Source organism: Sciurus vulgaris (assembly GCF_902686455.1).
Source record: "Sciurus vulgaris genome assembly, chromosome: 12".
Lineage (NCBI taxonomy): Eukaryota > Metazoa > Chordata > Mammalia > Rodentia > Sciuridae > Sciurus > Sciurus vulgaris.
This window is the reverse complement of record NC_136473.1, coordinates 17,972,132-17,998,343: the sequence shown is the minus strand read 5'-3', so window position 1 is coordinate 17,998,343 and position 26,212 is coordinate 17,972,132. Positions and strand designations below refer to the sequence as shown.

General features: G+C 42.3%; 1 protein-coding gene across 26 annotated transcripts in view; it reads right to left on the bottom strand.

Moving 5' to 3' along the window:
* CELF2 (CUGBP Elav-like family member 2) overlaps nucleotides 1–26,212 on the bottom strand; it is a 495,873-nt gene that overhangs the window by 86,524 nt on the left and 383,137 nt on the right. For all 26 annotated transcript variants that reach the window (XM_079106234.1, XM_079106222.1, XM_079106224.1 and 23 more), the window contains one exon: nucleotides 25,604–25,686. In XM_079106234.1, the coding sequence (XP_078962360.1) occupies nucleotides 25,604–25,686 (83 nt within the window). The remainder of the gene's footprint in view (nucleotides 1–25,603; nucleotides 25,687–26,212) is intronic.

Here is a 26,212-nt window from a genome sequence, read left to right as displayed (position 1 = left end):
CACCCTTAGCACTTGGTCTCTGCAGCCTTGCGCCTAGTGTTATGGAAAGACTTCACTCTGTTTTTGCAGCTGCTGTTTCTGACCTATCTAGTAGGCCCAGGGAATCAATAGTGGTTCTAACAGAGCAGTTATTGCCACTAAAAACTTGAACTTGGTTTTGGTCTTCACTGGGCCCAGAGCAGGGAAATCTGCTTCACCGAGATCTGGGTTGTCAGACCATGGTGAATTCTGAGTGGTTGGCCACCCTCCTGTAGGTATGTTCTGGAGACAATTTAGATAATGTACGTAAAGCGCGGTGACCTTCGAGCAAGGTGTTCAATCAGGATTGTATTAATGGCTCATTATCACCAACAGTTCATTTGAGTTACAAATTTCTGATCACACACAGGCTGTAAATGTCACTGAAGACAGAAATGGGGTGGAGAAGCCATTCCATGATGGCTCACATCCCCAAAACGGTATCATTCTGAGAACTTTGGGAGATTTCTTGAGTGGAACAGGGAAGTTCCTGAAAGGGAGTGGGCCTTTTAAAGTTTCGTGTTATCATAAAGGAATTCTTTCCCTACAGTGGGTGGGGTTTCAGGGATCTGACCCAGTGTGACTCCAGGGCCACTCGCTTGTTTTTGTCCTTCTCAGACACCATGTAGATGGGGGAGCGCAGGGAGAAAGTTCTCACCATGGAGAGTCTGGTGTAGCCACCAGATTTTGGTGCTTTGCTGCTGCTTACAGCACTAGGGGTGGTACTGAGGCATGCGGCGTGGGACCTCGGAGGAGAGATGCCCAACAGAGACTGAGGGAGGACACACTCCTCAGAGGAAGCAGCGTTTGAGATACTTCTTCAGGGAATCCTCGCCTCGGCCAGGAGATGTGTGAAAGACATTTCAGGGAAGACAACATATATCCAAAGGCCCAGAGTAAGAGAAAATAGGTCACAGCGTCACCAAAGAATGATGATGTGACATTGGAGCCAACGGGCGAAGCAACAGGAGTTCTGAGCTAACATGACTCATGAAAAGTAAAACATCTAAAATGCAGTAAGACCAATAAGTTAGGTATGTATTTACAGATTTGGAGAATTTCAAAGAAGGAAACAATGCAAGTCTACTGAGCCTTAAATTAAAACTGCCCCAGGCACCAGAGGCCACACCCTTAGCACCTTTCTCAGGAACTAAAGATGAAGTCACAGCGTCAGAACTGCTGCTTCTCAACAATGCTTCCAACACTAGAGGGAACCTGGCTGCATCTGCTGCAGAGTTAGGTGGGGCTGGGCAGGGAACTCCATGCTCTCGTCTGGAGGTTCCAGGTGACAGCAGCAGAGCAGGCAAGGTCCAGAAAATTCGGCAGACGCTATTCCAATCTAATGTCTCACCAGCCGTGACGAAACCCCTGTCAGGGTTGAGGCTAGTTCTTCCGGGGTGCCCTCCTCCTGTCTGTGGCAAGTGAATACGTGATCTTCAAAAATTTTAGCCAAATGCCTCCTAAGAGACGTGTCCCTAAGGTGAGGTGACATCTCCATAATCATACGGAAGTATGATTATGTCTGAAAGGACAAAAATGCAGGGGTCTGGACTGTCATGATCTGTCTGTACTGTTTCCCGAGACCAGGAATTCTGCAAACGCTGGCCTCTGACGTTCACAGGGTAGTTTTCCTGAGTCATGATGAAACAGAGTAATGACTCCATTCCTTGTGTTTAACCCAGCTGCACCTGTAGCAAATTTAAAAGTCAACCGGGGAGCTAGGGTTTGTTTGCAGGTACCAGGCTCTCTGTCCACAGTGCTCTGCTTTGCACCAGGGAAATGGGACGAGCCAAAGTTTTGGAAATAGGTCCTGTCCCTGGGAGTTTACCTCGCCTCACATATTTTGAGTTCACATTTCTAGAAAGAAAAGTTTCTAAACCGTTCTCTGAAGGCTTCTTTGAGTGCACATGAATCTCCTATCCACTGTATGGCAGAATAACATTTTGCCTAAAGCCATCCATCAAGGTGCTGGTTAATGGATTGGTCTCTACTTAACCCTATTTATTTCAAGACATAAATGAAACATCACGTTGAAGTGTTTGCCTGGCAGTCGGGACAGCCTGGGTTTGATTCCCAACAGGGCCAAAAACAAGAACAAAAACCCCAAACATAACGAAAGGAGAAATTTGCATAGCTCCTTCTCTCCCAGGGTCCCAGTGCTTTGCCAGTCACAGGGATGAGACCTGGCCCACAGCACCAACCTCCATGGACCACCCCTTGAGAGTCCCATCACGAATGAGCCTATGTGATCTCTCCCAGTCCCTCTGCCTCAGTCCAGCGATGGCCCAAGGGAAGATTCTGTCTGGAAGTGGCGTCCTTGGGGAGGCCGCGGCTGGGGGAGGGTGGCATGGCTGGTTTCTCACCCACAGGAGAACTTACGTTGAAACCTGCTTAACCACAGCCATCACCAACTCATGAGCTAACCACCTTTCACACGAGATTCAATAAAACATGCCATTTTAAACCTGAAACAGGTTTTACAGAGTTACTGTTATGCATCTCATTATTAAACCTCGTGCTGGCACATATGATAAGCCTACTGCCCATAAAATATTGAAAAGTAGAGGGAGAAGGGAGAGAAAGAAGTGAATTTTCAGAAGAGCTCTGTGCCAAATGAGAAAATTAAAGGATCGCAGACAGTAAGACAAACTAGTATTTTTCTTTCACTCCATGACAACATGAAAATGATTCATGCATGATACTTGGACTGTACAGTAACTATAAAATACCAAAAGCACCTACACTTTCTGAATTTCTCTTTAAAAAATTTATGAATGGTAAAAGTTAGTTTCAAAAAAGTTTCTAATTGGAAGCAGGTCATCTCCCAAAGGGAAGGACTGCGTGTACAAAGTTTCTTCTCCTGCAGCCAGGTGCCCAGAGACACAGGTGTATACATACACCTGTGTATCTCTGGGTAAGTGATTTTATCATTTCAGCCCCTGATACATTATGCCCTGCATATGGAGTTTGAGAAGAAACAAAGGCAGCTAGTTGAAGGGGTGTCAGCTTACCAGTATTGAACAAAAATCTCTGAAAGAATTTATTTTATTTTTTTGGTACTAGGGATTGAACCCAAGGGCACTTTACCCCTGAGGCACATCCTTGGCCCTTTTTTGCATTTTTATTTAGAGACAGGGTCTCACTAAGTTGCTTAAGGCCTTGCTAAGTTGCAGAGACTGGCTTTGAACTCACGACCCTCCTGCCTCAGCCTCCCCAGCTGCTGAGATTACAGGCATGCACCACTGCCTAGCTCTGAATCTGTTTTTGTTTCAGATAGTAATAGTGCAGCAAGTCAGCTAGGATACCTTTAATAGAACAATACCTCTGCAAGAATCTATAAGACAAAAATAATTTCTTAGATGAGTTCAAACCAGCTTTTATCACCAGGACTGCCAGATTTGCTGTTCTCGGCTGTAACTAGTAAGTGAAATGGGGAATATAGGCAATTTTTGTGACAACTGAAAAAAAAAAAAAATCATCCCTTCACTTTCAAGTCTTTCAGGCATTTGTCCTAGATGTTTTATGTATGTGAATTGATTAAATTCTCACAGTGGTCCTATGAGATTGGTACTTTTGAGGAATGAGGGGAGAGAGAGGCTGGGTAACTTGGCTAAGTCACACAGCAAGTAAGTAGGAGGCAGGAATGCAGACCTAGGCCTTGCTGGGGCTCACACCCAAGCCAAAGACACTTCTCCATGCTGCCTCTGCACACGGCCACACCGCTTCCTGCAAGAGTGAGGGGTTTCTAGAACCTACAAAATTATCAGTTTTTCTCTTCCATGCTAAAGATGAAGACTGCTTCAACCTATAGGTTTCTTTCCAATTAAAAGCTCAGACTTTGTAGTGTATTTGTATATGTCTATTTTAAGCATGCACATATACAAATTCTTAAATTATTCCAGAATAAAAAATTATTATGTGGATTTTCTCCAAGAAAAAGGCAAGAAATAAAGCTTAAAAGCCTCCAATAAATGAAAGAAAAAACCCCACAGCACTGTATCATGCCAGGAAAATACAGTCCCAGCTAACATGCCATTTGATTATGAAAGAACTATACGACATGCTCTAAGCCCGAGGTTCCATGTTGGTTCAACTCTGTAATTCCTCAGGCCCTTCTAAAGAAGACTCACCAAATGGAATTAGACTCTGTGGTTTCTTTTGTGCAATAAGCTATCTGAAATATTCTATGCCAATGCCAATGAAAGGTAAATTAATAAGCGAGATTGGCTATCAATTATTCTGTAAGAGGTAAATAACAGTTTTGATTCTCTGACAGCAACTGATCCTAAATTTTGTGGTTTATTCACAAACCAACAGTGCAAACCAAACCAAAACAAAATAAAACCACACTGAAATCTATCAAATGCATCAGTGCACGGACCACTTACTGTTGGGTAAGCCACTGTTTGTTTGCATCAGGAGGCTCTGGTATTTGGCTATGTTAACTACTAGGATTATAAATTGGTTTATTTGAAGACCAATTTGGAAATTCTGGAGGAAACTATTACCCTCTGAAGACGCAAATTCCATGGTCCAAGCAGATTCCCCAGGATTCATCTACCCCTGGGTCACAGTGCTATTCCAAATTGTTCTTTTGTGTATCATCATGGAGTCACCGTAGTAGGTACATAGAAAATTTTCAGTTTATTTTTGCTGGCATATATTTTTATAAAAGTGATCTAAACCTAGAAGAAAGCAATGAGATTTCAGTGGGATAATGACAAGATATATAAGTTATCTTTTTCTTCCTGTGGCAGAGAGCAACTGGAGGACAAACAGTGAAAACACATTACGATTTCTTCCTAATAGTCATTGATACTTGCAATGTGCTTAAAATATTGACTGCATAGTAAGTGCTCAATAAAGGTATTATCACTATCATTTTATATAGTACAGGAATATCCCTAAGGGGAAACCAGAAAAGGTCCTGTTTGACAGCTAAAAGAACACACTGGCAAGAATGGCCTTTCTTGTTCCCAGGAGAAGCATATAGCTACGACTGCTCAACTCCCAGCTCTTTTCTTATATACCAATAATCCAGTGGCAGAGAAAAACATAACCTAGAATTATACATCTGCTTTTGGCTTAGCAGGTTCCAAGTCAGCCTCTTTAGCTATAATGACACTACCTATTTACATTTCTGTTAAAATAATGCAGTACACTAAAGGGGGAAAAAAACAAGCAATGTAACTATTTAGTTCTGGCAAAAATAAAATAAAATATTGCAGGAAAATTAGATTACCCTGGGTAGAATTCTATGAGGGAATTTGGAGTCTGTTATGGTGATTAAGTCATCATTTCTGACAGATTACTCTAATCGGCTGTCAAATAACATTCCACAACCCCATCTGTAACTTGGCATCCGAGTTATTCAGCCTATGTTACCTTCTGTGTATAAAACACACACCAAACAAGGGGAGGTACAGACTAGCATTTATTACACTCATTAGCTGTGATTAGGTCCTGTATTTTCATTCTAAGTAATAACACAAGCTTCCATTTGCTTTATTTATTCTTAAAATTAGAAGAAAAATGAACAGGCTTAAAATGGGAGGCATGGACCATGGATGAAAAATAACTATAATGAACAAAGTGTGCATATACAGCTTTCAGAAGCAGTGCTATTGAAGAAGAATGGTAATCCTTTCTTGGTTTAATTTTTCTTGAAAGTATTATAATGTGTTAACTATAAAGGCAAATCTCTGCCACTTTTTAACCTCTTAACAGATCTAGTTCCCAATTAATCACTAGGTCAGTAGAAGACATTGCTACTACTGTATTTAGCAAAATTTCTTTGATAGCATTTCAGTTCTGCCTGTCACCCCATCTTTGGGATATAGTATGGAACGCGTCCAGACAATTGAGCTCCTCAGGCGAAGCAGAGCAAAACCAATTAAGACCATGCCTAGGTTTGTCTAGAACCCTCTTGTTTAGAGCTGTGTGTTTTAACACAAAAACACAAAAACTGGAGGATATAAAGCAATTCTGAAAATGGAGATAAGTGGAAAGAATACAAGAAAAGTCTCACAGGACTATAGTGCTGCTGAGGTTATACCACAACAACCACAATCAGAGCAGAAGACCCCAACAATTCTGTGTGACAGCTGGAAGATCATTATCACTGCTGATTCATGAGGCAAAATTAAGAGGAAGGTAATAATTTGTGCTTATCACTAAGTGGGAAATACACCAATATCCTTTCTAACCACGATTTCTTTCTCAATGTGGAATTGTCTTCCCACATCAATGATGGATGCTCTAATACTCGTTCTTCCAGATGTTACCCAGCTGCTAAATTAGACATGCTGCCTAATTGAGCAATGCAAAGTACACAGTGAAGCAGTAATGCCTGACCTGCCCAGTACGGAGTGGTCCAATGACCTGGGGATCCATTTTCATCTCTAACACTAAATTCTATGTGTCATGAACTTATTCGCCTAATCTCATGTTTTAAGAGAAATGAGTCTGGGTTAAAAATAAATTATTCTTTTGACATTAGCCTCTGCCACAGTGATCCTCTTGGACCTTGGTTCTCTGCAGCCTTTGGAGCTTGGTCCCTGACCTCAGCTGTTTTCAGGAAGTTCACCATTACCCACTTCTCAGCATCCAGGGAATTGGGATCAACAAAGCCCCGCCTGCTAGCAAGAGGGAAAACAGCCTGCCCCACTCACCTCCACTTGCGGGAGGATGTCCATTTTGTTTGCCTGGGCCCAGGTGCCTGTTCTCCTCGAGCACCCAGCTCTAAGTGCTGGCTCCACTCTTTTGTTCTGCTTCCTAGAGTGATCTTTTCTCAACCTGCTCCAGCTACAACCTGGCCTCAGCCCCAGAGGACATTCCCTTTGGACAGTGAAACCCGCTCAGCTGATTTGCATTTTGGTCATCCCCAGGAAACTTGTGATACTGGCTTGAGACGGCTGCTCTTGGAGCATCGTACCTGGGACAGGGGAAGTCCCTCTGTTCTCTCCGACCTCTCACGTAACGACACTCTGACTTGGCTCTCACTTTGCTTCATTTTCTTCTCCTTGGAATCTCACTTTAGATCTCGCTCCACTAACTTTCTTCTTCTCATACTTTATTCTATTTTAACAGCCACTACCCTTGCTAGACCAGCGTGACTGCTCATCTGGGTACCTGTAATGGCCTCCTCACCAGCTCTGGTTCTTGCCTTTCAAACTGTCCTCTGTACTACTGCCTTGTGAATTTGTCTACAACTCAGGTAAAGACATTTCTCTCCCTTGCTCAAAAACTTTTAATTATCTTCTAAATTAAATTCTAGCTCCTTGGCCTGTATTTCAAGGGACATTACACTTTGGCCCAGAGATACCTTCTTGGGTTTCTCATTATTGTACCACATTTCTCTTCAAATTAGACAACCTCCCAATCCTGGCACTTCTGCCACGCACTTACCCACAAAAAGGTTTAAGGACCCTTCTCATGCACTGAAACTCTCCATTTCCTTTGGCAATAGAACTGTCATATGTTTGTTATATAAAGACACCTGAACTTCAGGTTTTGTTGAGTCAGGTGTAACTGTCATCTCTACAGATTAATAGGACAATTTCATATGATTGAAATTCACACTGCATAGCAAGGGAACAGCATTATTTTCTTTCCAGATGATTCATTAAAGGTCCCAAGAGTTGGGGCTGGTGTTATATAGCTCAGTGGTAGAGTACCTATCTAGCACGTGAGAGGCACTGGGTTTAATTCTCAGCACCCCATATAAATAAATAAAAGGTCCACTGACAACTAAAAATGCATTTTAAAAAACAGTCCCCAAAGTTAAAGTTTGGAAGGCTATTTCCTTTCTGAGATTCAGACAGCTTTCCAATAATTTACCTGCAATATTTACTAGTTTTAATTCAAGTAAATTAAACACAGACTCCATAACTTACTATATTCTAAGTCAACCACAGGATCAAGTATCTCGTGTGTGACCTAAGATGGCCTGCATCCCCTTCAACAGCTGCAACGCTCTGTTAATATTATTGACGCCTTACCCAGTAATCTCATTTCTTTTCAACTTTAAGGCAATCTAAAGCCATCACAAAAATACCCGTCTAACAAGCAAATCTTTAAAACCCCTGGTTCAAAACTACCTCGGAAAATTTAAGCCAACTGTACTTTATCTGACAGGACACAGGCGTTTCATCAAATCAACAGAGAAGCATCACTGAATTTCATATTCTAATGATCCTTCCGTAGCTTAGCTGGAGTCCTGAGTTGTTTGAGCTGCTTTGCCAGCCATATTCATTAATTAGTGTCTAACATTTCCACCTCTCTGCAAGTTGCAACCTCTCATAAAAAATGAATGATTTGATTGGTTTAGCAATGACAACTTCATTTTCAGCAGACAAATAAATACAATACCTCATTCAGCATTCTTTTTCCATTTATTTATTTAACTACCTCCATGGCCTTTGGGATTTGTACTAAGTGAATGAAAGTGGATAACCAAGGTAATTTTCTTTTTAAAATCATGTGTAATAAGAAATGATTAAGTCAGTCTCTCTGTATCTCACAAATGTGGTTGGTCCCAAAAAAAAAAAAAAAAAAAAAAAAACCTAAAAAATCCCTACTAAAAATAGATGACAAGTTTAGAAAAATGCCTTAAGGGCTATTTCATATAACCCATGTTTAAAATGCAAATCCATTAAACATCTGAGCAAGACATCTGATATTGTTTTCAGCAGCTATATTTATTCATCTCATCTTCTACTAACTTTGGTTGATATTTTGCCAAATGAAGATCTCTCCTCCAGTGCTGCTAATTCTTTATGAGTTTGAGCTTCATTTCACTGTCTCAATTTGATTTCCACCTTCTATTTGAATGTGTGAGATCGTTTACCAACTTTGGAAATTACTCATTGGCAGAGCTTAGGGAAATATGATGGTTTGGTTGTTCTAGAAATACCCTCACCCTGAAGCTCAGTCTTCTACACATCAAATTAAGGGCTTTGGTCTCCAAAAACATAGCATAGAGCCAAAATTTAAGTGGTAAAGGTAAACTTAGATAAGGAATACATGAGACAAAAATGTGGGGGTGATAATAAAGAACAAGCTAAAAATTATTTCTGGACAGCATTTGGTCTTAGTCTACAATGGCAGGTCCTCTGCTTTAATGATTTCTTACAGCTCTGAACAAGCAGCACTCAACAGGGGCTTGGGAATCTTGGGCTCTTACTCTTGTAGTGGAAAGAAAGTCACATAATCATCAGTCTGGTTTTGCATCTTGGTTTTGCCAACTGCAAATACTTGCAGTAAATCACTTGATCCCTTTAAACCTTGGAAAACTCACATGTGAAACAAAGGTCATGTCAGGAAACTTGCAGTTGCATGAATGCAAGGACATCAGATAACATAAATGAAAGTACTCAGCAACCTGTACAGTACGCTATGATCACAACCTTCTTAAGGATCGCTGTCACCAGAGCAAAAAGTCCCCTGTGATGGCATGTACTTATGGCTTGCCTTGTGCTCCAAGTTTGTAGTGTTGGACAGTGGTGGGGGCCAGAAGGACTGGGACCACTGTCCTGCCAGTTTGTGAAGAATCTGGAGTCTTACATACATCCACATGGGTATGTACACACACACACACACACACACACACACACATACGTGGGGGGAGGGGAACATGAATAAAAGAAGTTGAGAGGACACCAAGCAGACACTTGTTGAAGACCATCCGTGGCCCTGGGCATTAAGCTGGCCTCTGAGAAGGTTCTTTTTCCTTAAGGAATCAAGCTCAGCATGGAAGAGACTGAGGTGTCAACAGAGGAGGTCAACAAGGTACACAGTAAGTGACAAGTGTGGGCCCATGAAACAGGGCCGCAATGAAGGGACATTTACTTCTACCACCTAGAATTGTGGGACAGCAAGCATGTGGCATCATATGTATGGGATAGAATGTGTTGCCAAGAATGTCCTAGAAGCAGGAGGAGGAGGAAGGGGCCTAATGTGGACTTTGGATTTCTCCCTCTGAGCTCAGCAGTCACCTTCTGCTCCTTCCACAAGACACAATGCCGTTCACACTCTCTCATGAGTGTGCCACGGGTACAACTCCAGTCCCCCCCTCCCTTTCCACCCCATCTCTCCCATACAGGAGCCTCTGGAAGACTTCAGAGCACAGCTATCATAGGCTAATCTCAAAAATTCCCAGATCCAGTTCCTCCTGTGCTTTCACAGAGCTGTAGTAGCTGTTAAGTCCTAACTGGAAAAGAGGGGAGAATTCTGGAGATGCAACTATATTAGGACACAGGACGATCTCACTGGCCAGAGAAATAGGGGACAGTACAGGGAGGAGTAGGAAGAGCAGAAGATAAGGCTAGCTTTTGTCTTGCCTGGTCGACCTCACTGAGATAGGCCCTGGTTGGTGGTGGGAAAAGAATGACCTCAGTACTAGAATTTTCTGTGGGCCATTTGGATGGATCAGTTCCATAACAGATATTGGATATCTAGGTTTGGGGCTTAGCAGAAAAGTCTGATGTCAAGACAGATATTTGCTAGTTAGTAGCCTATGGAGGTTGTAGAAGTCACGAGAATGAATGACAGGGACCTAAGGAGGTGATGCAGTTGGAGGAGAAAGGGCTGAAGACAGAACTGACAGGACATTGATGCTCTTAGGGCAAATACTTCATCACGCTCTCCAATCGCCATCCTATACAAACATCGTAATTCCCGTATCTTGGGAGACGGTGTTGTGGATAACGTCTCATTTCTCTGTGTGATGAAGGCGCTGCTGTGGTCTTCCTCTGCTGCTGTTACCCTCAGCTCTGCTGTAGGCCAGAACCTGCCTTTCCCCAAATCCAAGTTGGGTTGGACACGCTGGTGTATTTATTCCTTTGTTCTTTAGAGTTTTATTAAAGTCTAAATGGCATACGATATTTCTCAGCAAAGCTTTTTAAAGTTACCATGAGAAATATTGAGTACCCACATAAAATTTGAAGTGCACATTGTTGAGGGAAGAGAATCAACATTCAGTGCCTGCGAACTACCTGAAGCATACAAACTATCTACGCCACCAACGCTGTTTGGGTTAGGTAAGACTGTGGGATACTATTTGGGAACCAGGTGCTTGGCACAGTTGCCGTTGACAGACCTGTCTCTCATCAGACTGCTGACATGTACGTGGCATGTTCCTGCATCAGGAACCCGAGTGCCTATCTCCTCTGAAGCAAATCACACAAAAGTAAAACACGAATGTGTCCTTAAAACCAGTACAGCCCACTTCTACTTAGTCCTTATCAAAGCATCAAAGCACATCTCAGAAGCGCTACCCAAGACAGGCACAAAGACCAAAGTGTCTTTACTTTTCCTCCTTCCTTCCTTCCTTTCCAGGCAACAAGGAGGTCTCGTCGTTAGCTAAGCCACTGGAGAGCCCAGATTTATCTTCACTAGTGAGCTGACCTGCTGATTGTGATGTGTGATTTCGATGCTGGGAGGAGCTGCTCACTCCTAATTTTCTCCCCCAAAGACCATCAACTCCTCTGACTGGGGCAGAGACGCTGACCAGAAAATAAGGTTTATGAATCTCCAAAAATGCAGCTAGTCTTTTTTTTGTTATTTAAATTTTTAAGCTTCAAATCTATTAACAGCTCTACTCAGATAACGAAATGCAGAAGAGGGTAGAAGATCGTGAGGGTGAACGATATCAAACACACATGCTCAGCGGGCAGGATTTCTTCCTCGAGCGCCAGTCATTTGCCCCTGATGAGCAAGATAAACAAATGGAGCTTATTTGTATTTTAAGTTCCAAGAGAAGCCTGCTGTTTATCTTCCTCCGTACGCACTCCTTCTGGATGCTCTTTTCAGTGCAGGTCTAATGCACTGCCCAGTTGGTGTGGGACCTTGAGTCCGATTTCTTCTTGGGGGCATGTGCTCTTGCTTCTCCCGCCTCCTTTTCCATGTGGATCCTCTACTCCAGGATCCTCACTTCTTCTTTGGTTAGCTAACTGCAGCTCACTCATTGATGCTGGTCTCACAAGCAGCACTGCTAATTTAGGGAAATGCCAGCCATGGTCAGTTTCAGATTTCTGCAGCAATAAATGATTTTGTGCTTACGAGCTGTACCAAGGATGCTGGCTGTACTTTAAGTGATTAGGAATAACCCCAAATGTGAAAAGTCTCTCCAGATTCACAAGAAGGAAGGAGGGGAATCTAGAAGACACTCAAAGGGAACGGCACAAGCGCTTAGGGTCTTTCCAAACCTCTCATTTGGCAGAACGTCTGTCTGATACTTCTGATCATGACGCGGAGCGCTTTACTCCAGCATTCACGTGGTAGCTGAATTTTCTTTGTCAGCAAAAGTCTCTTGAGCTGCAGGTATCGAGAGAAACAGGATAATACATGCTTTGCTTTCTCGGTAAGGAATTTCAAAATCTACGAATGATAAAGCAGCAGGAGTCTACACTCCCATGGTTTCTACCAAGTGCAAAAGGGCTGCTGATATGACTGATCAACATTTTGTGGTAGAAAATCGTTCCTCATGCTTTAGAATTAGCTTATTCTGGCCAGAAGAACTGTGCCTGAAATAGCACTAATTCCATTTCTGCCCTAATAGTCGGGGTGTACTAATTCTACGTAAGTCCCGTTCAGAGACTTCCCAGCAGGTTTTAGAGTGCAGATGGAAGGGGAGAGTCAATCACCACTGTGAAGATGCTGGAAAACAGGACGCTTTCCTAACCCTACCTTTATCTTCTGGCCTGGATGGTAAGGTTACCCCATCCTACCGTTAGAACATCTGAAAAGAAGTCGGGAAGGTGGAAGTCTCATTGGCCACGGCAGATCTTGCTCCTCTTTAGTACACACCAATTTGTGGGTGCAAGAGGTACATATTTACTTACAATTAGGGCTGCTGTATGGGGTACTGTGAGGCCCAGGAAAACACACTGGTAAGTCCTAACCCCACAGAACGGTGCTTTTCAAATGTTAACTGTATTTAGTTTAGTTTTTAAACAATTTTCATTTTTATAGTATACAGCATGATATTTTGATATACAGCTAAGATATCCTGTGGAATGACTATCATAATCAAGCTAATGCACACAACTGTCACCTCACAGTCACCTGTGGGTACGTCTGGAAGGATCAGGGATCCAGTTTAAATGCAGGTCTGGCGTAGGGACTGAGAGTTGCATTTTTAGCGTGTTCTCAGATGACTGCGATGCTGCTGGTTCAGAGACCACATGGAGTTAGTCAGACTATGCTGTACCTGGAGGAAGATGGTCAGAAGATGAGAGTATGATCCCCGACTGGTGGACCCAGGAAACAAACTGACCAAGACCCATCCCTTGGAGGAATGACGGCTCATTCCTCCAACCGTGGTCTTCAAACTTGCCTGAACCCGCACTTACTTGTAGAGCTTTAAAAATACCGATGCCAGGCTGTCATCCCAGAGATTCTCATTGAGTCTGCCTAGTACTTTTTAAAGCTTTGCAAGTGGTTTTACTGTGCAGCCAAAGTTGTACATCATGGCCCGAGTGGTAAATGCAAATAGACTTAAGAATTAAGGACCACTTACTTTCCTTTCTCTTCATCAATTCTTTATAAATTCATCTACCTCCTTTTAGGTAAATGGCTGGGAAGAATATTATTATAATCTGTCTGGGTCCTTCTTAGAAAATGGAAATGAGAGGAGGAGGCATCAAGTTCAACAGCCTCATGTCACAGAGGGTAACATCACAGATGGACTGGTAATCTGGATGTTTTAAAATGATGAATTTGGCATGATCTTGTGGAGAGAAATTGTAGGGAGTGACATGATTTGCCATCCTGCCTCCACCACTAACTGGCTGTGCGACATTTTGCACATCAGCTATACCTAATCTCTCTGGGCGTCAGTTTCCTCATCTGTGAAGTGAGAAGGTTGAACAACACAAGCTTCTGTGACTGTGGTCTATAATTTGCTTTGACTTGCTTCCCTTGCTTTGTGTTTCCTTTCTTCCTCTACAATCCCACATAACAAATTCAAATAAACAAAAATCTACTGGAATTAGCTATAGGATTTCCCTGGCTTTTGACTCTCATTTTTTATTTTCCTTACTGATATTTAGATTTTTGTTAATGACCTATAGAGGCTTTATATCTGGACAGCAGTGACTGAGAAGTAATTGAGATTCTCTAATAAGTGGTTCTGTGGTACTTGCGAGAATATTTTTTTAAGAGTTGTGATTACAGGGCTTGGGGTTGTAGCTCAGTGGAAGAGTGCTTACCTTGCACATGTGAGGCACTGGGTTCGATCCTCAGTACCGCATAAAAATAAAAATAAAGGTATTGTGTCAACTACAACTAAAAATATTTTTTTAAAAAAGAGTTGTGATTATAAGTTGTGTCTCTATGAGCTGCAGAAATCAAAATCCAGTCTAAATCTTCTGTGCCTACTTAAATGATTGTTTACAAATATCAGTAGATGCTAAGTCAGGTACTAGTGAAGGACAGAAAGACAGGGTGAGGTGAGTCTGCATGGACTGGCAGTTGCCTTTTACCTCATCACCAGTCCCCATTATCAGAGGTTTTGCTTTCCATGTTTCAGTTACCCACAGTCAAGGGCAGTCTGAAAATATTAAGTGGAAATTTCCAGAAATGAAAATAAAAAGTGAGTTTTAAATTGCACGCCATTCTGAATAGCATGATGAAATCTTGCTCAGTTCTGCCTGGACGTGAATCGTTCCTTTGTCTACCGTATCAACACTACACTGCATGCAAGTCTATAAAGAAACATCACATACAGGGTTTTGTGTGATCTGTGATTTCAGACATTCACTGGGTGTGCCCCTCCCTGTGAGGAGGCTTCCTGTACTTAAATCTGGTTGGAGTAGGTCAATTATTAGCCATCAAAGATATTCACCTATTTGTCTTTAGAAAAGTTTTCTCTAATAGGTGTAGCCCCTTTAACTCTCTTGAACTTAAACAACAGACATCTAGTTGAAAAGGCAACCACAATCAAAAACCAAAGTATCGTTTTATTTTTCATTATTTATATAAGATCAGTATCTATAAGGTTTTGGGCACAGTTCCTAGGACACAGTAAACACTCAATAAATGTTAATGGTTACTTTCATTAATTGAACATTTATTGTTATTGGTTAAACTAATTTCTGAAAGTCATTGAAAACAGCAATCACATAGACTAGACATTAACAGAAGCAACATTTTCTAGAAATATGCTTATCCCAAAGTTCTATAAGTACTGCTGATTTTATACCCAGCATATAAAACATATACAATGACAGTAATTTTCTGCCCTCTGATCCCTATGTCTCGCTGACAATAATTTTACTGTATGCTGTATCCCATATCCTACTTACTACAAAATATCTGGCAGTTTCTGGTATACTTAAATACATGTCCTTCATACATACACGGTATGAGCCACAATCCCCGAGTTCGCCTTCAGAAGCAGAGGCGAGTTTCCAGGAATGCATTCTTCACGCTCACTCAGTCCTTCTTGTCCCTGACGTGGGACAGGTGCGGGAAGGTGTGAGCCTAGAGAGTGCTGAGCACTTCTGGGTCTAACCCCAGGCTCCGAAGCCCACCACACCATCACTCGTGTCTCCTGACAACAGAGGGGCGGAGGTCTTCTAAGCCTCCACCTGCAAACGTGACCACTCACTTGAGTTCATGTGAAAACAGAGACCATGACGTGAGGAATGGACAGAATTAACCACAGCACGTAATATCCTACTTCGTGCTTCAGGTTCTCATCCTAACCTGCTTCCTGATGAAGCCAGAGAATGTTCTGGAAGGACAAAACAGAGCAGACGGCAGGTTGGGAAGAGGAAGACAGGAACGTCCAAGCGTCTCAGCCCTCAGTGAGGGGCACCTCTGCAGACACAGTCTCCGTGCCCTTGACGTCACTGAGGCCAAGAGGGCAGCACTGGCCCGCTGCTCAACCCCAACACGCCCATGTCGTGTCTGCTGTGTGGGTCCTTTTCCTGGATTCCTCATTACAGCAGAGTTCTGGCAGTGGCAGCAGATTCGGAAGCTGAGGTGATTATGTGGATTTCTCTGCTGAGACTGGAGTTTCCTCATCAATAAAATAACAGAGTAGAACTATTTGCTTTCTGGAGGCTTCCAGGCATTTTCAGGGCAGCGTGGTGTGCTGATAGGGGGTGGGTGAAATTTCCAGTTGTTTCCCAACTTCAGGCCATGGCCACAGTCTGCAATTTTTCCTGCTGCTTCATGCTTGGGGTTGTGGGTAACAGGGACTCTGCTTACTCTTCTGAGATGGTCTGCAGTTGCCTACCTCGTCCTTCTGGAAGCAGAGTGATGGGGGAGGGGAGGGAGGCCAGCTGGATGGAGAGAGGCATTAGAATGCAGCTTGTGGGCTGGCCCTCAAAGCCTGTGGATGCAGATAAAGAGAAGCACCCTAATAACATGAATGTCAATGAGATGATGCTGGTAAAGCTACACTCCTCCAAAGAAAGGTGCTGCATTTATAATCATTTTTGCAAAGCAGCTCCTCTTACAGTCACGATGGTCTTTGAACTGTAGCTTCCTCCTGGAGAGCTCTGCCTTAGTAACCCAGTTTCAAGCCAACATCTTGCTTCACCCACCTCACAAGACCACAAGAGAGGATGGCTTGATGTCCAGGGCAGAGCTGAGCCACATGTGCCAAATGTCCGCTGCAGCAGGATCAGTTTGTGTGGCGGTGAGGGATGTGGGAGGGTGTCTGGCTGGCTTGATTCTAGGCACCGTCCCGCATGGTCCCAGCTATCCCAAACTTACTGTGGGCTCAGTGTACTTCACCTTGAGGGGCAATACTGGGAAGGACTGAGGCTTCTGATTTATTTTGGAACACTCCCCAATGGGGCAAATGTAGTCCTTGTGAGACCCCTCGTTACAATCAAGAGCCAGGCTGGCAAGCAGGGTAGAAAGTCCCTTGACTTCAGAGTCCAGAGACACTGGTTTGAACTCCACTGCCTGTAATCTCAGTGACTAGCTGGGTCACCCCAAATAAGTTACTCATTGTCTTTGAGTTTTAGCTTTCTTGTCAGTAAAACGGGGCTATACAACATGTGCCTTGTGAAAATTAAAATACAGTTATAGAGAATCCACATGGGCAATCAGTAAAGAATGGCTACTTCTACATGGGGATTTTTCTTGTTATGTTGGCATGAGTCATGTTTCTCATTCCCTAAAACCTGATGGACAAGGACCTAAACCCACTGCCATGAGGCCAGGCTACTGTAGTAGTAACCATGCCTCTTCCCAGTTCCATCCCTGCTTTGCTAGGGAAGGTCAGAGAAGTGAATTTAATCTCTGGCACCTCAGTGTCCTCAGTGTAACAAGGTGAGCACTATCGATACATCACCCGAAATATTTTTAGAAGGGATAACAGATAAACAGCCCTGTAAAGCTATTTACAAACACAGATGACTCACTGATCCACATTAACGGGGCACCAGAATCAAAAAGATAAAAGAAATCCACCAGTAATCCTGAAACCTCATTATACTAAACACCCGTTCACACCAAACCAAGTGTCTAAACAAGGAATCAGGTGACTTGCTGGATGAAGTTCATCCCCTTCCCTTTCCGTCCTCTGTTCCCTAGTGGGAAAACTACGTGCTGAGCTGCCTGGTGGGTCCCGACCTGAGGACAAGGGAGGCAGAGGCCTAGAGAATCTCCAAGTGGGTGGGCGAGCCTGGAACGACCCAGACTTGTCTAAAACGTTACTCTCAAATCCTAACCAACAACTGAAGCAAGTCAGGTCACATGGATTGATTTTTTTCCCGTTAACCAGGACGTGACCACAGGCAAGGCAAAGATGTCAAAGAACAGTTTCCCAAGATTGGAAAGGACTTTTCTTTCAAGCGTCCTGGTCTGACCACTTCGTCTTGCAGAGGAAGAGTGGAAGGAATTTCAAGTGTTTTGAAGTGCTGATGGAGGAGGGAAGCAATGAGGGTTGGGAACAACCAAGAGCATAAGGAGAACATTTGTCACGGTGTCCCGTCCTGCAGGCACCCACGTGCACTGTTTACTGTGTACCTTTTTATCTCAGTGGCTTGTGGGTAGTGAGAGCAGTAATGTTATAGTCCTGAAATACTGTTTTATCATCAAAATGGCTTTAATAGCTATGTCACAGTACCAGTGAGACTTCTTGAGTACCTGGGTACCATGACAGCCTATGACTAAAATAAAGAGAAACACAGAAGCTTTGTCCCTATCTCCCTCCTCCTAGGTGACCAGTGCAGTCCCTGAATGAAGCAGACGTGACCACGCAGTGCATTTGTGAAGGATCCCTTTGCCCCTGGCCTCGGCCTCCCCAGGTTCAGCCGTGTTGGGATGAACCTTGGGATTCCCAGGAAAACTCTCTCTACACACTCACCCAGGTCATGATTTTGCGTGGCCTAAACCCTGAGGCCCTCAACTGGCCAGTGCTTCAGCTGGACACAATCTGCAGAGCTGTGTGCTCAGCTCTTGTATGAAGGCCTCAAGTTCTGTCACTGGTAAGGTGATGAATTCTCAGAGACCCCAAATTCTAATGACAGAATTTGGATCATTTTCCAATTTTATTTCAAACTTCCCCTTCCTTTCATTTCACTCTTCCAACCTCTTTGGAATTCCATCCAGACCTTTAATCCAATTCATGGATTTTTCCCCCCTTCTGCTCTTCTTTTGAAATCTTATCAGTCTTTTGGGAACTGGGGTCTATGTAAGTGAACTGAACACTTCCAATTCACTCTTGTACTCTCATACAGAAATGATCATCTCTGGAATCTATTACTTCATTTTGCATTGTGGCCCTCCCCAGACCCTCACATGATAATAATGACACGTTGCCAACATCCCTCAAACAATGACAAGAGCAATTTTGCAAATCTGATCAGGAACCAGTGCCAGGGCATCTAGATTTTCTTGCCTAAGCTCTTACTACTGTCCTATTAATTAGGCATGTCACTGAGATAATGTTGTTTGCAAAATAAAACAAGAACACCTTCCACCGAGTTCTACTGCCAAAATGCAGGGCCATGGATTCCTGCTTTGACCATCTGCATTTTTCAACCTTTTGCCACCTAGGGATTCTCATTCACCTTCTCCTGTAGACGTCCTTGTATTGAATGGGCCATGTTTAAAAAGTATCTAGTTCTTCATTTTAGTTAATCAAAGACATACAAAATAACTCTCAGTTAAAGTTACTGAGTTGATAGATGGTCAGCCCACAGCAAACCAACCCACTCTTCAGGTGGCATGTAAAACTTTATGGTGGGTGAAGTAAACAATTTCCCATGGCCCTTTATGAGGTATTAAAATACACGTTCTCAGATCCCTGCAGCCTGGGCCTGCAGTCTGGGAAACATTGGTCTGAGGGCCCCTCCATCCTCCTACTTTTCTGCTCCTACACCGGTGAGCTGGGAGCAATCATACAACTGGTGGCTGAGTCCCACCTGGGGCTGATTCTACACCTCGATCCTTTACCCTGGTGTGGCTGTTAGGGTGGGAATGGGATTCTGCACCCAGGGGACTCCTGTAGAGTTAAACCTTGGTACTCTGTGTCATAGAAAAGTCATTCTGAAGAAAAAGAACTTACTTTTTGGTTTAGCTTTGTGTGTGTGTTTATGTGTTTGTGTGTGTGTGTGTGTGTGCGCGCGCGCGTGTCACTGGGGATCAAATCCAGGACCTTAAGCATGCTCTACCACTGAGCTATGTCCCCAGCCCTTGCTCAGTTTTTATTTCTGCAAGACTTAATTATCATACAAAAACAATAAAGACAGTAAATGGTCCTTCTTTATGCTGTCCCCTGAGGCCAAATAATTTAGCCTAGGTCAAATTCTACAAATGTAAGTTCAGAGAGTGCACAAATGGATGTCCTATTTACAAGTTGAAAATAGTTTTTATATATTGGGTTGCTAAGAAGAGCTCATGGCAACTATCACGTAGGAACAATGTCTCATAAGGCACGTTTCTCCCAGGACCCCAGGTGCTTTCCATCTGGCAGTGGCCCATTCCATTCGACGCTAATGTTCAGACGTACAGCAAGGAGCGTCGCTAGTCAATGGTCCTTCTCCAGGACACTACCCCTTGCAATGAGTCAGCCATGACCCTGACCCACACTAAGAACTATCACTACGCTGAGGAACAGAGACAGTCCATGGAGGTTAAAATCAAAAAAGTTGACAATGGTAAAGTGAGAATGTGCTGCAAGCTGAATAGAAAATGGGACTTTAAGTGCTATCTGCCTGTAGCTATTTGACTGAACTGATATCCACGTGTATGTGTATGCTTGTGTGTGTGTGTGTGTGTTTTGTGAAGGTGCATAAAGATATACATAAGCAAACAGATCTGTGTATATGCAACAAATCAGGTCACTCTACACACATACATGTAAGAACATAAATCTACATTTGTCTTCTATTTTGGAACATCTGGAATATGAATATTTATGGGCAGAAATAACTCTTTAATAAACATTAACTGCATGAACACGGGTGGGCTTTGTTTTTTGGCGATTCAGCTGTCAAGGTCACGGATGTGCTCCTGCATCCCTGCTACCTAGAGCAGTGCCCGGCAAACAATAAAAGTTCAACAAATATTTCTTGAATGAATGAATGAGTATGTGCTGCGCTACACAGGGCACACAATTCTGAGAACGCCAATCTGCTCAGACAGATGTCTTGGTTTTTTTTCTCCCCCCCAACAATTTTAAATGAGAGGCATCTGAGGAAAAAGCAAAACCAAAAAACAAACAAACAAACAAAAACACCCTTTACCTAACTTGCCCTAGTTAAGTTCTGATTCAGATGGGGTGGTCGTAGGGGAAATTTCCCATGTCTGGAGATGAGGGTTGAGAGATTTTTATGACAGAAATACTAATGATGGCGGTGGTGGAAAAATAATAGTAATCGTGCCTCTGAGATCAAGGACATTAAATATATTAGGGGAGGCATTTCAAAGAAAATGAACACCTTAAATATATTACAATGGGGAAATTCAGAGAAAGCACCAAGTTACTCTGCTAAAAAGAGGAAGCCCTACATTCCACCATTAAAGGACATGGGGACAACCCTACAGAGGGCTGAGCTAAAGCCCACTTGGGAGCGATGGGCCTGCCCACACAGGTAAATCATCTCCAGGGTGTGCCAGGAAAGGGCCCATTCACTTCTGGTGGGTGAACACACTGGTCCCAGGAGGCCACTTTATTTACAGCTTCCTCCCACTGGATCAGGCTCATTTGCTTTTATATCTCAAATCTACGTGGAGTCCTTGCTCAGATTGTGTGCGTTGTTATAAAATACCTTCCAGTGTGTCACCGCTGAAATGGAGTGTGCTAAACAAATGTTCTCTTAGGGCAGTAACTCCTTAATATAAACCGCATTTAATAAAACTGGTAGTGATTCCAAAAAGAAAAGGGTAAAGGCATATTCAGAGAAAATGTCTGGGAGAAATTTGCAATTAATATTTTACAAGACATTTAGATTCCAGATTCCTCCTTGCTGTTAAAATTTAAGAGCTTTTTCAAAACTGTATTCCTCTCTGTTATTACATCCTTAATTAAATTAATTTATACAGTGAATGCTCTAATGATACTGCTGTGGATTTTCAATCAAAAAGCCTTATTGCTAGAGACAATATGTGTTAAGACCTTGAAAAAGGAATGGCAGAAGGCACATTGCTGACACTGGCGCAAGGACATTTGGCCCTGACCTCTGATTACTGAAAGGTCGTGCTAGTTTCTCTGTGCTTCAGTCAAGGTCTTTTTATTTTATTTTATTTTATTTAATAGAGTTAAATTAGGTCCATGAAAACAAAATGAATCTGCCAGGCGGTTTTTCTAAGAATTTCTCTCTGGGATCCATAATGGTAGACAAGGACATTTCTGCTGAATGACACTACCAGTCTGTGGTGCCTACCTGAAATGCAAAATAAAGGAGGCTCTCCCTCACACTCAATTTGTGGCACCATCAAAGGAGAAACAACCAGAATTTATCTGGAGAACACAAACGGCACAACAGTAGGGAAAAGCTGATCTAACGATGCTGCACTAAAACCCAGTGGCCCATGGAGGAGCCCAGTCCCAGCACACAGAGCTACCATATTCCCTTCAGACTATAAAGGGGCCACTCTGTAGGAATCTCAAGGACAGTCACGCATGGAACCAGTATTTCATCAGAAGCAGAAAAGCACTAAAGCATAAAACAAGTACAATTAGGTGCCTGTCCACTGTCCATCCTTATAGTTAGTCCAACCCAGAGGCCATATTGGGCTTGCTGTCTGCTATCTCCTTCCAATATCTAGTTTAGTAGGCACAGAGTAGGCACTCAATCTTCATTTGTGATTCATTCATCTCCACAAAATAGCAAAAATTAATGGGCACTATACCTAAGATTTGATCTGTTGCTTAAGCATCAAGCAACCATTTCTAGACGGCTTGATCAAACCTGGGATGTGACTCCCAGTCTCTTATTCCTTGTTGTCCATGGGGAGTTGTCAAATCCACTTCCTTTACTTCTACTACTGTATTTCTAGGATTTATGTTGAACTTTCTGAAGATGTAAGATCCAGTATCTTTCTCAGTTACATAGTGAGAGGCAGGTTTGAGAAATGTGTCCCCAGTTACTTTGTACTGCTCAGTAAGGCTCTGATCCTACCATCCTTTCTCCTGCCCCCAGGTAAAGGGTCCCCAAAGTCTAGGGAGCACATGAAAAGGTGGGTGCCTTTAAATTAAAGTCAAAGAGTAGACGAGTTCCCCTGCGTAACAGAGAATTCTATCAGTTTGTTTCCCCTCCTGTACCAACCAAGTCCTTTGTTCCCTTCAAGACAGGGACATGGTGCATAAAGGGAAAAGTGAACCCTAAAACACTAATTAAGTTTGGTTGCATGATAAAAGTTCCTTATGATTCAAAACATCAACTGCAAAAGAAAATTACATGGGGGGGAGGGGAAACAACCCAGCACTATTTGATCTTGTTATAAATTGAAAGTTTTGGACACTTTAGAAAAAAAAGGCAGCAAGTGCCTTTTTAATGGATTTTATCCGCAGGAAAAATGATTACAACCAGAAAAGCTTTAAAGTGTCAGCTGGTGATGCATTTTTCTTTATCCCTTTTATTTTTATTCAGAAAGAAATTGAAGGCATATGGCAAAGTGCATCATTAATTTCTTATTAATTTCATAATATGAAGGCAACCAGTTAAAATAGTAGTGCTACAACTTTAAATTACCGAACTCACTTGGTATTTAATGAGAGGTTTAGCACAGCAGGGTTTCTGTTAAATTAAGTTGTGCCTTCACATCACAGTGGGAAAACAGGTGTATATTGGTTTAGAATTATGGAAATGTTGACTAATTCCAAGGCTTGTAATCAAACAGCAAGGCACACTGTAATATTTTTTTTTCCCCAAGAATATGCATTAATCTTTCATGTTGGGTCCCATTTCTTCCTGTCCACCAAAGGCACATAACTGAAAGGCAGCCCCTTTCATGGGTTTCCTGCAGCTGTTAAGGGTGATGTTGATCAGATAAAGCTGTACAAAAATGGGAGATGTGGACCTCTGTCCCCATTTGCCACATTTGAAATGGAAAAGCAAGTGTGCACACTGTAAGTGCTATGAGCCTTACAAATGAGATCTGACTTCAATTTTTGTTTACTCTGCCTCAAGTAATTGGGCATATAAAATTGAACTGGGTAAAAAGAAATCCAAACACAACACCAGTGAGCTTTTCCAACTCCCAAAATTACTATCCTTCATAATGGGTCTCCAAAGTCACCACTTCTAAATTCTACATGTGGAAATTTTAAGGAGAAAGAAAAGGTGCAAAAAAAAAAAAAAAAAGAAAAGAAAAAAGAAAATACTGAAGGGGCTATTTGCTTACTAAGAACAGGGTGGGAGAAGCACAATCATTAGAACTTCAATATGCTTCGACACCACCCATCCACACCAGTGTGGGTTCCTGGAGAGCACCTCCCAAAGAAGAGGTATGCTCAGGCTGTGCTTCTAGTGGAGGAGATGCAGCCAATTAACCAAGCTCTGCATTCGGTTAGAATATGGTGCTATTTGGCATCAAACTATACTGTTTCAAATGATAAACAACAATTCATCATCTCAAGCAATTCTTAAAACACACAAGGGATGTGGTGTGCTAATTATTGTGAAGGATTCATTTTTAAGAGAAGGAACACAAAGTGGTCTTTGCATTTGAATAGGAATCTGGAAGGAAAAAAATGATTTCCTCTATTGTTGGCTGAGCCAGAATCTGCCTTGGTTGCTTCATTCAATAATATGACCTAACACTGCAATCTTCTAGAATTATGTTGGAAAAAATTCCATTAACAGGGAGCATGAAGCTGAAATATTACTTTTTTTCTTTCTTTAGGTCACTAAGCAAAGCACTTAGATTTTAATAACAGTGGCCTTACTAAAAACCACCTTGGAAGTTTCAGGGAGAAGGAGTTAAATTGGGAGAGACTGTCCAATACACAATTGCTTTTCTGTTCTTTGACATGCTGTCATGGAAAAAGAAAAAACCAAAGTTGTATGATTCAAGATCAAGGCTACCATTTGTTAACTTCAGGGTAACTAATAAGCTAATATTTTATTGAGCATCTTGCCAGTATAAATACTATAAAATTTCCAGAGGGTCTAGGGTGAATTACACAAATGCTATCTTTTCTGGGAGGAAGGGGATATGACCCTTCCATATGCCCGTGTTAAAATGTGCACATGTTTGTGCGTGTATACCCAGAGTGATAAACGACATAGAGCTACACCCTGAAAACATGACTGGTTATTTTATCTTTCTTTTATTCTTATCAAATCAGGTATCAATAAAATCATTATCACTGCCCGGTTTTCCACAGGTTCTTCATTATAACAAATGCATACTATTATGTTACCAAATGAAACCATCACTGATATTTGGGTAAGTGGGGAAAATATACAAACAGCATAGGGAAGTTTATACTAGCATGCAAGGTATGAAAATGACACAGAATCCCTTAAGAATAAATTATTTGGATGAAGTTGCTAGATTCAACATGCGTTCATTTCTAGTGAATTGCACTAATCATCAAATATTATTGCGAAGGAAATGGAAAAAAATACTGTAAGCTTTGTATTTTCTGTTCTGTATCAACATGAAACACCAAATTGGGCATTAAAACATTGACTTTGTTAACCACCATTGACTGCTTAGAAATCATTAGGAGGCTTAATAGTATGGCTGTACAGGGTACATTTTGTCCTTTCAAAAGAAAAATCCAAAGACTAAATTTGAAAAGGGGCTCCTGGTGAGTAAAAGCTTTTACTTTTCCATTTGCTTCGCTTGTATGTATTGGGTTGTTTTTTTCCTTTTAAAATCCCAGCCCACCCAATACCCTTTGGCAGCTGCTATCCCCAGTGGGGTCACTCTGATTTTCTAACCAGGGGACAGGCTATGTGAGAGCCCTTGCCGTCAGCGTTAGCGCCAGCATGCCTTTATGGGCTGGCCAGCGGGTTTGGCTGCCATGGGGAACAGAGGGGTCAGCACACACTCCTCAAAAGACCAAAGTCATTTTTGGCACTAAGAACCCATAACTAGAACCTTCAGTTGAAAAGACCATTTTCAAGCAATAAAGTGATTTTGGTACAAAAGTAAACCGACTCACCCCAGGTAAAGTTTTAATATTGTGCAGTGCATTCTGGGCCTCAAGTGCAGCTTTTCTTGTATAAAATGTTACGAAACAACAACCTACAGAGAGAAATGAAAAGGTTTTAGAAATTTCTGTGAATGCTTTGCTTTAGATATAATGGAGACTGGGGCGAACAAATAATCTACTTAAAAGGATGCACAATTTAAAAATAATAAAGCACATGAGAACAGTAATAACGACATCTCCAGCATTTACACAGCGCCTTTCATCCTAAATCACATTTATTAGCTTTACCCACATTGCAGATCAATTCGTAACTGTGAACCAACTACCTGGAATACAGCTATTCAGGAATGTGGGTGGGAGGTGGTGGCTGGGTGAGGTGTTAATGGGACTTAGAGCGTACGACTACTTAAAGAGAAGTTTTTTATCACAATAACAATTGCATAAACTTACATTAACTATAATTTTCTTAAAGCGTTTCTCTAGAACATCACACTTTTAAAACACTTGCTAAATTCAAAGGTTCAGACAACTGGATTGTAAGTTTCTTAAAAGCTGGGCTAGTAGCGCCTTATTCTTCATCTCCACCATGGTACATAATGTGAAGTTCTGCACACAAGC